The sequence below is a fragment of the Corylus avellana genome, chromosome 7 (genome assembly GCF_965113065.1).
Source record: "Corylus avellana chromosome 7, dhCorAvel1.hap1.2, whole genome shotgun sequence".
NCBI classification, from domain to species: Eukaryota; Viridiplantae; Streptophyta; class Magnoliopsida; order Fagales; family Betulaceae; genus Corylus; species Corylus avellana.
In genome coordinates, this window is record NC_142496.1 from 6583278 (window position 1) to 6600729 (window position 17452).

General features: G+C 33.2%; 1 protein-coding gene across 1 annotated transcript; it reads right to left on the bottom strand.

Moving 5' to 3' along the window:
- Positions 1–2296: 2296 nt before the first annotated feature.
- Positions 2297–4075, bottom strand: LOC132184217 (myb-related protein 308). Its single transcript, XM_059597763.2, has 3 exons — positions 3832–4075; positions 3503–3632; positions 2297–3230 (listed from the first exon to the last, which is right to left on the bottom strand). The coding sequence occupies exons 1-3, from the start codon at positions 3959–3961 to the stop codon at positions 2915–2917; spliced, it is 576 nt and encodes a 191-aa protein (XP_059453746.2). The 5' UTR covers positions 3962–4075; the 3' UTR covers positions 2297–2914.
- Between the last annotated feature and the right edge of the window lie 13377 nt (positions 4076–17452).

Genomic DNA, 17452 nt, shown 5'->3' on the forward strand with positions numbered 1-17452 from the left:
ACAAACAAACAATTTTTTTTAAGCTCTCTAACACGATCTCAAACATGCCCATAATATCTTTTTTTTTTTTTTTTTTTTTACACTATGCCATATAATAAATATTTGTAGGAATAAAAAAATAATAATAATTAGGTACACTATGACTGACATGTGATTTTCACATGCTAATTAAAAAATTATGTATTTTTCACAGGCTAAAGAACACGTGGTAGTTTTATAAATTGAGTTAACTAGATGAATTTTTCCCAACTAAATTTGGAGAAAATTTATATCCCTTATTTGCATCTCTTGAAATGCAATATTCCAATCAACATTTAAGGTGTGTGTTATTATTTTTCAAGGGCATTTACTTCTTAGGGGGGCCTTTACTTCTTAGGGGGGCTCTTAATAATAGTTTTTAAGTATAACTTCATTTCTTAGGAGGCTCTTTTGTTTTTTTTTTTTTGACATGTCCGCACAAGAGGGAGAAGGGAGATTCGAACTAGTGACCTCCGCTTCATTAGGCGTGGTTCCAACCGATTGAGCTACCTTTTGGGGACCTTAGAAGGCTTTTAGTGTTGTTATGAAAGGAACCTTATTTCTTGGTGGCCTTAGACCATCGTCTTAATTGCTTAGACTTCTAGCCTACTGAAAAAAAATAAATAAATTAAAAAAAAAAAAAACAAAAACAAAAAATAGAACCGAAAAAAAAAAAAAAAAAAGAAAGAAAAGAAAAGAAAGAAAGAAAGAAGGAAGGGAGATTCTCAATCTTAGCCATAACAAAAAGAAATTTGATCATGAAAAAAATTGTTTCAGTAAATAAATTTGAGAATGCATGCAGCCATTTTAGCTATTTACAAAGATAAAAATAAATAAAAAAACTAAGGTTTTGAAACATTAACAATTAATATTTTCAAATCACTGGCCAAGGAGAAGCATTTTTTAAAAAGCAAGATTTTAAATATTAAATCACGATTTTACTAAATGTTTAACTGCGTTTTCACTAAACAAACCCTAGTTCTCTTATAATTAGTCCACCATATATGTTGATTAGCAAAGAATTAAGTATAAATATAAAGCAGTGACAATTTTAATTAGTCAATCCTACAAATAGATATGTAACTTAACTTGGGGGTTAAATCTACTTAGCCATAGCTAACAATTACTTAATTGGATATGAAGTCAGCTTAATTATTAGGATTTACTAAGTGCTTCTTATTTTTAACAAATACGTGAAGTCAGGAGGCAAGACTAAAATATAAAGTTGGAAAAAAAAAAAAAACTACTAAAGAATATAACTAATGAAATAAATAAACAATTCAATACTGTCATACTTTATAATTATAAGTATTTTTATTTTTATATTTTTTTTCTTACTATATTGTCATATTTTAAGTTCTTTATCATTTATGTTTTGCACATTGAACAATATGTATCATCAATTTAATTTGCTTGCATATTTAAAATCCATTTTCACTCATCTTACAAAATTTATAATGAGCTATAATAAGAAAATTTCTCTTGTATAATTTTCTTATTTTTGAAAAGTCAAATTTAGATAAGAAAAATATACCACTTTTGGCAAAGAAGGGTCTGAGAAAAATTAAGCATTATATATTTTCTTTATTGTTTTCATCTTTAGTATTATCATTATTATTATTACTTTGACATGTCTACACAATGGAAGGGGGAGGGAAGATTCGAACTAACGACCTCCGCTTCATGAGGCGTGGTCCACTACCAATTGAGCTACCCCTTGAGGACATCTTTAGTATTATTGGAAGGGAACCAAACATAATTAGAAACATAATCACATTGAATTCGAAATTTTCATTCTTAAAGTGGAGGGCATTTCCCAAAGAATAGCTTGGAAGGTTTTTATTTGAAGATATCAAAAGATAGAAGGAAGGAGTACCCTTCTTTTCTTTACAGTGGCATAGAATTTATGAATTAATTAGAATCAACTTTGTAAAACATTTTTATAAATGAAAATATTTACTAAATATTTACAATCAACAGAAAAAAGAATATAGAATGTAATCTTTTTTTCCGAGAAAGTTTAAACGTCATTCTCCTTCCCATCCAACTTTTTTTACTTTCAACCTATTTATTTTCTTTCTACATTATGTTTGGAATTCAAACCATTTCCTTTATAGAAATTCATTCATTTTTCCAATGCTTTTGAATTAAAGTCGATTAAAGTCGATTCTAATAAATCAGTGTGTTTTCAAACTTTGCAGCTCAAATTCAACCAAATATTTCTACAATCATAAAGGTGTGTGACATAATTAATAAATAAAATATGCAAATTTAGAGCTCAGTCTACAACTTCACTTTTAATAATTAGCTTTACAGCAAATATTAGAGTCAAATACATATATGTATTCATGACATTTTACACATATAAAAGTAGAAATGCCATAGAAACACAGAAAAGAAGAAGAAAAAAAAAACCCCTCTCTCTTTTCAAACATAATAATATCACACACCAGCATGATATATATAACTCCTCCACCGTAAAAATATGGGAGATAAAGTTGGATGTTATTTCTAGCTACTCTCTTGAATTGCACCAAGAGATTATCTAATTAGGACACAAGTAATTCAAAATACCCATCTCTCATCTCATTCTCATACAACTGTTCTAAAGTGACAGTGCCCATCAGCCTTTGAATTTTCTCTCTTTTTTTTTTTTTCTTTTTAATGAAAACTGATTCAACGGCCAATAAACATTGTCATATTAGCTCAGTAACATATAAAAATATGATAAGAGATGAATATGTAGCATTACTCCGACGATATAGGTAGGTATACTTTGATATATGTAACACCACAACCTTGGAAAACCAGAGCCATGAAGCCAAGCAGTACCTGTTAACTATATATATATATATATATATAGTACTAGAAAAGATGGAGAGATCACCAGGAACTTTCAGTTCATATGGTTGAGTTGCCTCTCTTCCACCAGAACACTACTTGCAGGAGGAGGAGTGGATAGAGTGAGATCAAGATTCAAGTCTGGGAGACAGGTTTTGTTGCTCTGATTGTCATGGCAGCCATGGCAGTGGAAGTTGAGAAGCTTAGGTGGCTGGTTTTTGGTTAAAAATGATTTTCCAGGGCCTCCCAGCTGATGGGGTTTCTTAGGATCTTTTCCCATCTTTATTAACTTTTTCTTTATATGAGAATTCCAGTAATTCTTTACCTCGTTGTCTGTCCTTCCCGGCAACCTTCCGGCTATCAGTGACCACCTATATATATATACATATATACACACAATAAATTTGTTAAAATTTCCACAAAATTCACATAATTTTTTTTATCTGAAAAATAATATATATAAGGTAATTGATAACAATGAAACGTACGTACAACATGTCAGTGAAACCTTTTCCACACGTACGGCTGGAAAAGAAAATCACCCCCTTTTCTTTTTCTTGTTGTTGTTTTTTTTTTTTTTTGGGGGATAAACTTTTTAGAAAATAAAAATAAAAATAAAAGACAAAAAAATAAGACATCAGACCGGTTCCCGAGGAGAGCATGAAGCCTGATGATTAAATCCTCTTCGTCTTCTCCAAAGTTGCCGCGCTTCAGGTCTGGCCTCAGATAATTTATCCACCTCAGCCGGCAACTTTTCCCACATCGGCGCAACCCTAATCATCATTAACAAAAACAAAAACAAAAACATCATCAATTACTCCTAACCATATTTATCCTAATTATTTAAAAATAATAAAATCTCTTATTGTCATGAAAGAAAGAAAGAAAGAAAACAACGTTTGAAGAGCTTGCAGGCATGCAAGCATGAGAGAGAGAGAGAGAGAGAGAGAGAGAGGGAAAAACAAAACACACCGGCAGCCATAGGAAGAGAACGCCAGCAACCTTCGCCGTGCTTTTGGATATGGTGAATGAGTTTCTGGTCTTCTTCAAGGGACCAAGCTCCTTTATTGGTCTCTTCCTTCTCACAGCAAGGCTTCCTCATGGAGAGATATTGGGTGTGAAGAAAATCTGAGGGATATGGAGGAAAGCATGCACAAAAGGGAGAGAGACCAAATTAAGCCCTATACCTGTACAAACAAAAAAGAGAAGGGGCTTGGAAGAGAAATAGAAAGAAATAGAGGGGTTAATATTAATTTTAGAAGGTTAGATATATTTCACTTTACATTTGACTTGGACTGGTGGTTTTCCCATGTTCTGTGCTCTGTTGTTGATATGTGGTGGGGTGTGAGTGTGAGTGTGTTGGTTGCTCCTACCAACCCCTTCGCTTCTGACCTTCCATTTCCAACTGTAGGTTTCCATTTTTGAGAATTTCATGCCATTCTTTTAAATAAAATATTATTCTTGCGTAATCATTACTCAATAATTAATCCCAAATTTTATAAATTTAACTGAATTAATTGTATATCAGTCTTATCATATGAGAATTATAGCTTTAAGCTCTGTTTGTTTCGACCCAATGTCTTTTTTGTTTTTCGTTGTTTTATACAACCAAAAATGGTTTTCTTTTCTTTTATTTTTTATTATTTTTGTAAACAATTTTTCAAGTTTGAAGTTTGATCTCGTTCTCAACCCACAGTTCTTAACCTCCTCGTACTCACTTTCTCTCACAGTTTATTCTTTGCTGCCGCCGCTGCCTGTCGTCAAATTAAATTCACTACTAGAAGTCGCCATCCACCATCATCGTCACTGCCATTGTTATTGCTGCCACTAATTTTTTGTACACCAAAAAAATAATTTGTTCTTAAAACATTTTAATTGACAACCCTTATAGACAATTAAAACTTGTGTGTCAAAGCATAAGCTAGAGGGCACTAGAGGTGGCACAAATTGAGTATTTTAATTAGCATGTTCCATGGAAGTAACATTTGTTGGAGATGATAACTTAATAGTACATTAATATAAGTACAAAGAAACCCATTATTATATCCCTCCTCATGATGTTAAAATAGTTCTAGAATCTAATAAAATTTGAGGGTGCATGTAGGAAAGTCAGGAGTCCCTATCTGATATTCCAGATAGAATAAAACAGGTTTCTTGTATTACAATCTTTGGTTAACATTAATGGATCGAGCTTATTAATTAAGAAATAATTATCTAGGGTTTAGTGTTTAGATATGTGGGTTGTGTATATATATATCAATGGGTCATCACCAATTAGGGCTAGATCCTTACAAGAAATATGGTCTTTAGCGACCAAACAATTAGCGGCGACTTTCAGTCAATCTGAAAGTCGCCGCTAATAGTTGCTACTAAATATAAAAAATAAAATAAAATTAAAAAAACAAAAAAATAAAATAAAATTAGTATTTTAGCAGCAACATAAATAGCAACGACAAAAGTCGCCGCTATTGACACTCATTAGCGGCGACTTTCAAAAGTCTCCACTAATGAACCCTCATCAGCGACGACTTTCATGTCACCGCTAATAAGATTCAATTAGCGTCGGCCTAATATCACCGCTATTGAGTGGAAAACAGCGACAACACCCAGAGTCGCCGCTGATGAGGGGTCAATAGCGGCAACCCCTATTGACATTACAAAAATTAAAAATAAAACATAAAACATAAATTAAAAATGCATTAGCGGGGACGATGTTTGGACTAAACATAATTAGAAACATTTTGGGAAAACTTTACTTTGGCCTCCTGAACTTTCACTCGATTTTACAAACCCCTCCTGAACTTTCAAATCTCTCACTTTGGACCCTTGAACTTTGAATTTCTCTCAATGTGGACCCCTTCCGTCAGATTTTAAACATTACATGACGTTTATACCCCTGACTTTTGTATAAAATTTCAACTTCCAAAACGTTTTTTTATTTTTTAAAAAATGAAAATTAGGGATATTTTGGTCTTTTTTTTTGTAATTTTAACGGCTAAAATTGACGGAAATGTCCTAATTGAGAGCAATTCAAAGTTCATGTGTCCAAAGTGAGAGATTTGAAAGTTCAGGAAATTTGTAAAATCGGGTGGAAGTTCAGGGAACTAAAGTGAAGTTTCCTCAAACATTTTTTATATCGATAATTAGAAACATAATTAGACCCATCTATATTGATATAGATGGGTCCATTTTATATATATAAGGAAAAATTCACTTTACCCCCTGAAGTTTCAAGGGTTTTTCAATTTGAACTCTAAAGTTTAAAAATTGGCAATGTACTCCTCTAATGTTTCAAAAATTTTTAATTTAAACATTCTGTTACAAAATTTCGTTAAATTTGACAGAAATTAAAAAAAAAAAAAAAAAAAAAAAAAAAGCCTGAGGGTAATATCATAATTTTATAGATTTCAGTCCAATTTGACAAAAATTAGTAACGAAAGGTTTAAATTGAAAATTTTGAAATATTATGGGGTACATTACCAATTTTTAAATTTTGGGGTTCAAATTAAAAAACTCCTAAAATTTCAGGGGGGTAAAATGAATTTTTTTCATATATATATATGTAATTTTTTGGTGGGTAGTAGATAAACCCGACCCCATGCTCAGAAAACAAAATGGATATATATATATATATAGACGGGGGACACTAGTGTTGAGTAAAACCCCACTCTACCCGACTCAATTAATGTAAGGGCCGGCCATAGTGATGAGATCATGAATGTTTCGGGGCGGCTACGCAAGCTGCTTGCGTTGATATCTTAATCTGGACCACTCTTGTACAATTCAATACATCAAAGTTTGTTATGTGAATTATTAGGTTAAAAAAAAGAAAGAAACAAATGAAGAAAACAAAAAGGAAGATATGCATGGTAGACTTGTTCTTCTACTCGATCTTATCTTTTTCTCAGGAACCATACAGAAAATGTTGGAGGAGAAAGAGGAGACTAAAGTGACAGAATTGCGTGCTGTACGTGCACGTTACGACCAGCGGTCCCCGCCTCGCTGCGAAGGTGTCCGTTGACGTCACCTTCTGCTTTGTTCGTTTTTGGTGTACATGCAACTTTTTATTTAGTAAACGATTATACAACTAGAATGTTGTGGTTACAAATACTGTTTTAAAGACTAATTTTCACTGTCAGATAAAAATGCTATACGACATTTGGTTGTCGATTGTCCTAATAAACGTAGAAAAATAAGAGAATAAAAAAAAAAAAAAAAAAAAAAAAAAAGTCTTATAAAGACATGAGGGATCATACTTTTGGGGAGAAAGTGAAGTGGGATAGTTTAATTTGGGCCTTACGAGAAGAGGGACAAGTCCGCCCAGATCCACATCAAACATGGGTTCCAAATAATTACCGGGTCAAGTATCAAGTTACGAAATTTTCGGGTATCCTAAAAGGAGTTAATAGATTATTAAAAGTACATTTTGCACATATTTTAAAAGTCGAAAAATAGGTAAACTGTATTTTTAAGAATTATATTTTTAGATAAAGTCCATTTAACCCCCTCAAACTACTACCCCAATGACAATTTACCCTCAAACTATCAATTGCGACAATTTACCCCACAAACTACCAAAATAATGACAATGTACCCCCAATTTTAATAAAATGACAAAATTACCCTTATTAAAATAAAAACAAAAATACTAAAATTTAAATTTTTTTCAAATTTTAATGGTATTTTTGTCTTATTGAAAATTCTAGAGTAATTTCGTCATTTTGTTAGTATTGATGGTACATTGTCATTGTTTTAGTAGTTGAGGGGTAAGTTATCATAATTGATAGTTTGAGGAGTAGATTGTCATTGGGGTGGTAGTTTAAGAGGGTTAAGTAGACTTTACCCTATATTTTTTATTAAATATGCTTTAAAATTGCTATTTTTTTTTTTTATACTCCACACTATAAAATCGATAAATCAAACCGACATTAAATTAAGGATGACAGAATTGCCACGTTTTTTTTTAAAAAAAAAAAAAAAATTGACTAGAAACTTGTAGGGCTCATAGCGACAAGGATTAGATGGTATTTTGGCGCTTGCTCCATAATAAAAAAATAAGTTGCCTGAAACTTTTCTTCCTGTACTGTGAAAATTCTAAAAGTACAGTTAATTAAAAAGTCAGTTGTCAATTTTTTCTAGGAAAATGTTTAAATGAAATTCTTATTCGTCAAAAAAAAATTGTTGTATGAAAATAGTTGATGGATTGACTAATTATCTTAAGAAAATTCAGGCTTTGTTTGTTAAAATTTTTTATTTTCTTAAAATAAAATAAAAACATGACAAAAAATTTTAATACAAAACATCCTTAAACACACAACCCCCCCCCCCCCCCCCTCCCCCCCCCCCCAAAAAAAAAAAAAAAATGTCACACTCTAGTCCATATTGGGACAATGAGTAGTAACCCATATAGAATAAGTAATTTATAAAGATGGTTATGAGTACTAAGTCTCAGATTACCTAATTATATACAGTCTCACATTGCGTAGTTATTAGTTGAAACTAAGCTTTATATGAGATATTAAGAAAATTTCAAATTGACAAGTCATTTTATATCATAGCATCTCCAGTAGCATTATGTATTTTACCTAGTGAAAAAGTACAAATTCTTTACTTTAGCTATTGTTTTTTTACTACACACTCCAACAGATTCTCTATTTCATTCTCTACTTACTTTAAAATATTATTTCTCATTCTTTTTTTATTAAATTAAAGGAAAAAACAAACACATATATAGAAATCATTCATAAAAACAAAAATAAACACATATGAGGAACATTTATCCTACATGCAGGTACTAATTCTTAAAATTAATAACATAAATAAATTTTTTCATCCAACTGCAATTGATTTGTTTCCATCCGTGTGTTTCCGTGAAATAAATTTTTTCTGCATTCAATTTTTTAATCCAACTGTGTAAAGAAATTTTGTGAGCGAGAGAGATAAATTTTGTGTGAAGAAATTTTGTGTTTGAGAGAGAGACATAGCAAATATGAAGAGGTGTTCAAAAGAAATAAAAAATGTTTGGTGAAATAGGTGAAATAAAGAAACAATAAACAAAAGAAAAAAATAAGCAATATTTTATTTATCTAGTGTACTATAGTGAATAGTTCCAAATTGCTATTCACTGTAGCAATGTAGCTATTCTAACTAATGGCAAACTACTTTGTTGGAGCTAAAAAAAGAGTAATAATAGCTAAATATAACTAATATTAGTTTTTTAGCTAAGCTGCTGGAGATGCTCTCATTAACATTTTTCCCTAAGTCATTACATCATAACACTTTTTTAACTTTCTTTTTTAAAAACTAGAAGGTGTTAATATGTTTTTTTTTATTTTTTTTTTTTTAAAATTTAAAAAAAAAAAAAAAAAAAAACATATTAACACCTTCTAGCTAGGCTTTTCAAACTTTGGAACTCAAGTTCAAAAAACATGCATGTGAGCTAAATTTGACATTACTTTCAAATTAAACACTAATTTTAATTACATCAATATCTACCATATAATTGTAATACTATTAATGTAGCACCCTACTCAAGATAAGTACAAAAGGAAAATAAAAATTTGGAGAAAAATATATAATGTAATAAAAATAGAGAGGAATTATGGTGTAAATAGATCAATAGAGTGCAATGGGCACTTAAATGCTTGATCAGTAGGGTATTATAGTTGGACAATAAGGTCTCGTTTGGTTTGCGGAATAGACCCTTGGATTGGACTAGCTAACATTAGGTATAGCTAGTCCTTTATTTGGTAACACTCTATTCCTGGGAATAGTCTATTCCCATGAAACTACTAATCTCATACACACAGGGTTAGCTAAGTCACTCAAAAATGAGTGGCTTAGCTAATCCTTTCCTGTACGATTAAATTAATTGTGTAAATTACAAAAAAAAACCCCACTTGTGGAATGAAATTTCGTTCTCTCTCTGATTCTTCTATATTTCTCTCTCTCTCTCTCTCTCTCTCTCTATATATATATATATATCTTCGTTTCTCTTTTCTCCATCTCTATATTTCGTTCTTTCTCTTTTTTTTTTATCTCTATTTCTATTTTCTCTTTGATTCTTCTGGTACAGTTTTTCTGCAAGAGCAAACGATTTTTTTTTCTCTATGCCCTCTCCCTTTTTTGTACCGTTTCTCAGTTTTTTTTTTTTTTTTCTTTTTTTATTATTCTGTTTTTTTTATTTCTTTTGATTCTCTGTACATTCTCCAACTATACTTTTTTTATTTCAAGATTGAGCTTGATTCTATTTTCTCCAACTATATTTTTTTTATATAAATAATTTTGTAGCGTAATTGCAAAAAAAAAAAAAAAGGACACATACCTGACATAATTAAAAACAAAAAAGAAAAAGAAATTATAGTAAAGTTGTTTATGTTTAAAAAATAATTTTTTTTTTTAAAAAAAAAAAAGAATGAAAGTTCTTAATAATATAAATTGTATTTGTATTATAAGGGTATTTTAGGAAATTTGATCACAATATGATTCCATTCACCAACATATTGCATTGTACCAAACGAAGGAATATGATTAGCTAGTCTATTCCAGCGTTACAACCAAACAAATGAATATGAATAGCTAATCTATTCCACACTCTTCTATTCCCAGTAGTAGCTAATCATTTTTCAATGGACTAGACATTTCGCAAACCAAATGAGGCCTAATATTTAAAAAGTTTAAGTATGTGTGATGTCATTCAATGGAATTGGATTTAAAACATGAAAACTTGAAGGGAAAATTCCTTTTTCCCCCTTCGTTCAACTAGAGATCAAAGAGAAAGAGAGTTTAAAGAGAGAGAGCAAGAGAAGAGCTTGGAGAAGGAGGAACTACAAAAGGTAGACTATTTCCCTATATGATTTAGTTTTGCATTTAAGTTTAATGAGTTGGTTTGTTGATGCTTTGATGTTTTGGTGAGGTTTATAAATGTGTGTTGTTGATGTTTTTGGAGTTATGATGTGCGGTTTTGAAGTTGTTATTAATATTGTTGTTATGATATTTAGGGTTTTAATATATTTGTAAGATGTTGTGAATATTGAGGTTGTTGAAAGATTTTTGTTGTTATTGTATTACCGTATTAGATTTTAATTGTGATTTTACATAAAGTTTAATAGGTTTAAGATTTATTATGGTTTATTATAAAGAGTTTAAGATTTTTGGAGTTTGAAGATTATGGATTATGTTTATCTTGTGATACTTGGTTACTTAGTGATGACTACCTTATGTCTCGAGGTATGACAATAAATCTTTGTGCTTAGACATGAATTTATGGTTTGTTTAGTGATGGCTTGAAATAGGGGTGACAATTCGTGTTCACGTGTCGGGTTCGGATCTTATCAAGGTATGGGTATAAGACTATATAGGTCAACTCTAACCCGACCAATTTAATTAAACGGGTCAAACCTCTCAACTCTAACCCTTTAATTTTGCCTTAGGTTCGCAGGTTATGTCAAAAACTGCTAGCCAATACGTCACGTGTTAGGTTCAAGTCGTGTCCGAGGCATGAGTATAAGATTATATAGGTCAACCCTAACCATACCCATTTAATTAAATGGGTTAGACTCCTCAACCTGACCCTTTTAATTTCATAATCATGGATATTTAAAACGTTATGGAGTTTTATCAAAAATTGTTTGCCCTAGATTGAAGTTTAGGTATGATTTCATAATCCTGGATATTTTAAACGTTGTGTTTTCTATTAGGACAGTGTTATGATATAGGGTTTGAGATAGTCCTAAAATAAGTTAGTTTGGTTTGATTTTTAGATGGAAGTTTTTGCCCAATAATCAAATGTTTGGTGGCTTAGCCGAACGATTGGCATCCATTGATCAACCTAACAAATGAACATTCATCTGTCAGTCAACATTACCATTTTGCCTTTAGATTAAGATTTATGAAGTTTTAGCTTAGATTAAGATCTAATTAGTGATTCTTTCACAGATTTTGAGTGTGGTGAGTCTCTAGAAGTTTATTTTGAGGAGCCTTGCACCCCGATGAGTAAACTACATAAATACTTGTTATTTCAAATTACTTCATAACATTATTACATTATATGATAAACGTGCATATTTATAAATCACATGAAATCTCTTTTAAAACAATGTGAACTCTATTTTTATGAAAATATGAGATGAAAAATGAATTATATAAAATGTGATTTTGTAAATGCATGCATGTAAAAGGCAATGTTAATTGCATCGTATGACATGGTGCTTCATGTATAGATGAAAGCTATGAGCTACTACTATACGGGTTAATCACTATGGTCAAGAGATTTATATTTCTTGTTCGGCCTTTGATCCAATGGTTTTATAGGTAATTAGCACAACCATGTTTGATTGGTGGTCACAACGAAGACATCATTAGTGGTGTGAATCACCCGATATTTAAATTCAGTCAGGCCACTAACGATGACAGTATGCGGCAACATTAGAGCACATGTGTTTGTACTACAAATTTCTCAGGACAATGTCAATTCTACCAAGCAAATGATTAAACGCTTGGATAGACCATATAGAGTACACTATGATATGTTCACTTGATTATCTTATATATACTACATACACATGTTTTATAACTGATGAACAATGCATATTAATGTTTGAGAAGTTAAATGACCATTTTATTCAAGTTGAGTTCATAAATATGATCATTTGTAATTCTATTTATCCTTACTTACTAGTCTTGGATTTACACATTATCTTTTCCACTAGTAAAAAAATCGTGTTTTATAGTCGTTAAGCCATTTGAAGATGGATATTGGGGGCCTGAAAAAGAGGTCAACTTTGGACTGCTTCACTAAGTTGATCTTTGAGGAGTTGGACCCAATTTTAAGTGGAGAGTTATAACATAATTTCGATGACCCACTTCATGATACCTTTTTGAGTTTTCTTTGGGAGTACTCTCAGTTTTATGGCAACCCTTTGATGAATTAGTAGATTTGCTTATCTTAGACTTTGGCAACCTATTTGAGATTTGGTCTATACTAATTGATAATATTGATTAAGATTTGTTGATGGGTTGGACACCGAGATTTTTTATGCTTTTTAGTTGTTCTAGTATTTTTGTTGTTTTAGATATTATAATAATTATTATTATTTTGAAAAAAATTCCAGTCTCATTGAAGAAGGATCACGAGCATAACACGCTCTTACATCACAGAGCAAAAAGCTCTGAAAAATCATAGTTGAAGCTACGATGTTACAAATTATAGATGCTTACATAAAAATTAAACATTCAAGACATATCTATGACATCAATATCTGCTAACCTATGACTACATTTCAGTTGTAACACGAGATCTGTTCCAAACAGACTCAACTCAATGCATAGGTAGCTCATCTTCCTCGCTCTGAAAACAAATCACATTCACAACCCAACCCAAAGGTCTAGACAATCTTTATTCAAACAAAAATACAAACAACAAAAAACAGAGAAAACACAGCCCCAACAGAAAAACAGCTATAAAAGCACAGATCTGCTCCTGAAAAGACTAGATCTACTTCTCATCGACCCAAAACGGTCGGGAAACTACATCATTTTCCTCATAGATCGCTCACGAGAGCAGATCTATAGAAAAAACTTTCTTTGGGTGTTACACTTACAACAATATTTGGACAAAAGACCGCCAAAAACCAGATTCTTCCAACTTTCTAGTACATGAAATACATCAAGTCTAGTAACTATTTTGTCAAAAGTAAACTTCAACTCAACAATGTCTTTCCCAACTACTTTGATGGTAGTTGAATTTCCCATGTAGTGTTTCATCCTATCTCTAACATTTTCATACTTCTTGAAGAGATTCTTATCATCATAAATGTGTTGAGTTGCACAAGTGTCAACTCACCAACCAAAAGCATTGACTACCATATTCACTTTGAAAACAATAGCAACAAAGTTTTTCAACATTGTTGGCTTGTTTTTTATTCTTCAGAATCCTACAGTCCTTGATGAATTGCCCCCCCCCCCCCCCCCCCCCTCCTTTTTTTTTTGAAATCACTCTTTTTCTTTGGACCAATTTTGCCAGGACTAACAACTTCATTTTTAGGCTTCTTTCCTTTTCTGTTGTCTATTTCAACAATATGAGCAGGCTTGTTTATCTCAACACTTTATTCGAGTTTGTCTCGAATCCTTGACTCTTCTTTAATTTGAAGTTGTCTTTGAAGACTTTCGAGAGTCAGATCATTACACTTCCTCTTTAGTGATTCATAGTAGTTTTTCTATGTAGGTGTGAATTTGACAATAATAGCACCCACTTGAAGTTTTTCATCAATTGGAATGCCTTCAAAATTCAATTGTTGGAGAGTAAGTTAAATCTCATGAACCTGATTCAAAATAGGCTTATTATCCACCATTTTAAAAATCAAAATAATTACTTCCCACATAACTCTTGTTGCTAGAATCCTCAATTTTGTATTTGTTCTTCAGCGCCTCCCATATCTCCCTTGCATACTTCTTTGGTACATACATATCAAACAAATGATTGGTGACGGTATTGAGGATAGTCTCATCGCATGTGTAGTTGTCTTTCTCCCACTTGAAGTTAACATCAATTTGTTCAGGTGGCTCTTTCAACAAGTACGACAAAATAGGGCGTGTTGAGCACATAATAGACCTTTGATGTTGTTAGCAAAAACTCCACTTTCTCCTTCTAGAGTTTGTAGTTAGTTTGGAAAGATGATGTAGTATAACATTTAGAGAAGTCATGGTAGAAGGTAGAATTCATAGTTGAAAGTCCCGTTGAAAAAATGTAGAATATAATCTAGGAATTGTTAGAAAACAAATATATAAGAAATTTGAAAATAAAGAAAGCAAAGCATAAAATCTATATAAAAAATTAGGGGTGTCAAAACCGAAACCAGAACCGGGAAACCGAGAAATCGAAATCCGGAAAACCGGAGAGCTGATTTCGGTTCCAATTGCAAAAAACCAAAAACCAGAGACCCCAATTCCGCTCCCGGTTTTTGGCACCCGTTTATAACCGAGAAACTGGAATCAGGTGTGTATATATATATTAAATCGGTTAAAAAAAAAAAACAATTTTCTTAAAAAACTAGTTACTAGACCGGGTACAGACCGGAACCGGCTGGTAACCGGGACCCCAGTTAACCGGGACTTGGTTCCGGTTACCCAAAATCAAGAACTGGGGTACCCTAGTTCCAGTCCTCTGTTTTGGCCAAAACCCGAGAACCAAGACCAAGTTGACACCCTTATAAAAAATTGCTGAACTTTAGACAGTAAGGTGAATATGAACTTGTCTCTTAAATAAATATTGCCTCCTACTTATATAATAAGTTTTGTGAAGGGAATATATCAATTTTATTCTCTGGATACATTACTGCCCGAATTATAGTGTGCATATTACAAACTTTGAACACCATTTTGAACAAGAAAAATTGAATAACAACAAAGAATAAGAAATAAAAGAAAATAAGGCTACGTTAAGTGTTGGACCCATCAATCTCTGCAATTGAAAGCATGTGATAATATTAGTAATAATCTTGACAAGGGAATTGGAAGTTTTCTCTCTAGGCAACTCTTAGAGGAGAAGGAATAGTATTTCCAGCCGTATACGACTGTGAAAGTAAAGTTGTGACTGCAATATTTTCACAAGAATGGTGGACAATATGCCAGATCTAATGGAAAATATTTCATTCACGGAGGATGAAGAAGCGGAAATCCTGATTCCCATTGGGGAATTTCAGGATGTGGTGTCATATGGGAAACCATGCATTGTGGCAAAACTGGTAGCAAATCGGATGGTAAGCAAAGAGACTATCCAGACTACTCTTAAGCAGTGGTGGAAACTATATGGAAATATGTCTTTCAAAGTCCTTGGAGATAACTTATTCTTGATTGAATTCACAAATATGCAGGACAAGGAGCGAGTTTTGGACGGAAGACCGTGGGTTTTTGAAGGAAATCTATTCCTAGTGGAAGATTTCGATGGAACTATCCCTCCTTCCAAATACACATTTGAAAATGCGGCTTTCTGGGTGCGAATGATTGGTTTGCCGTTGGGTTGTATGGGGCAAGCTATTGGACGTAGGATTGGTGAAACGGTTGGTGCAGTGGAGATGGTGGATACGGATGCGAACGGGATCGGTTGGGGCGAATTTTTACGTGTAAAATTCTCCTTGATCTGTCAAAACCTCTTCCAAGAGGTAGGAAAATCAATATCCAAGGGAAATGCGTATGGATTACGTTCCAATATGAACATCTCCCAAAACTCTGCTAAATAAGGGCAGGAGAAAGTCAAATGAGGAATTTTTGGATGGATGCGCAACAGCTGGAAATTCCCTCAATATAGGGAGTGATTCTCGCCGTCACTCCAAAGGAAAAGATCATGTGGGAACAGATAATGGCCAAAAGTCCTCTTTCTAATTTGAAGCTACTTTGGTTAATTTGCCTAGTAATAGGCTTACACCGGAGAACAAGAAGGGGGGATCAGATTCTGTGGGAGAAGGTGGCCCAATTAAGAGCCCAAGACTGTCATTCTTAAGACCCATGATATCTGATTTGGAATGTTCAATGCAAGCTACTCAAATGGAAAAATGAGCTACGGGAAAAACTGGGACATCAAGGATAACATGGAAGCGAAAGGCTCCGGAGGGAGAAAAAGGAACTTTTCTTCATCAAGCGTCTGGCCCATGCAAAAAAAGGGACGTACGGGGAGACATTTTAATAACTAATCTAGCTTCAAAAGAATGAAAACTGAATAGAAGAGCAGAAATAATCAACGGTTCGGGGATGGCGGCGGCTGCGGTGCAACCCAGCCGACCGCAATGAAGATTCTAAGCTGGAACTGCCGAGGGCTTGGGAACCTTCGAACAGTTCGAGAACTTCACCATTTGGTGATGAATAAGAAACCCTCTATGGTCTTCTTAATGGAGACAAAGTTACGGAGAATTAAAATGGAGTTTATTCGACTCAAGTTAGGTTTTTCCAGCATGTTCGTTGTCAATTGTGTGGGACGAGGTGGGGGGCTAGCCTTACTTTGGGGAGACGAGACTCATGTGGAAATCCAAATTTTAGCCAACACCATATTAATGGTTTGGTTAAAATTTCGGAGGGAGATGAGCCGTGGAAATTTACCGATTTTTACGATCACAGTTTCAAAACGACTTGAAGCTTAGGCTTTATTGAGGCATCTAGCTAGCCTAAATCCACTCCCATGGGTATGTATAGGGGATTTCAAAGAGATTGTGGTGCAATCAGAAAAATGGGGTGGAAGGGGACGCCTGAGTAGCCAAATGATTGCATTCAAACGAACAATAGAGCACTGTGAACTCTCGGATTTGGGCTATAAGGGTTCGAAATTTACATGGAAGAATTGTCGGGATGGTATGAATTTTATAAAGGAGCGGTTGGACAGGGGGCTAGCAAATACTGAATGGAGGAATTTATTTCCTCTAGTAGAGGTGATTGTGGACGTGGTTACTAGCTCAGACCACACCCCCTTGTTGTTGTGTCTAACAAAGGCGAATGAAGGTAGAAGGGGGCAGTTCCGATTCAGATATGAGGAAAAATGGCGACTCGACGAAGGCTACAAAGACGTTCTGAGAGAGGCATGGGAACAACCTCTTAATGAAGGAAA

Coding starts and splice junctions, on each gene's coding strand:
- LOC132184217 (XM_059597763.2), bottom strand. CDS start 3,961: ATGAGGAAGCCTTGCTGTGAGAAGGAAGAGACCAATAAAGGAGCTTGG. Junction 3,633..3,831: donor TTCTCTTCCTATGGCTGCCG/GTGTGTTTTGTT, acceptor AATGATGATTAG/GGTTGCGCCGATGTGGGAAA. Junction 3,231..3,502: donor CATGCTCTCCTCGGGAACCG/GTCTGATGTCTT, acceptor ATATATATATAG/GTGGTCACTGATAGCCGGAA.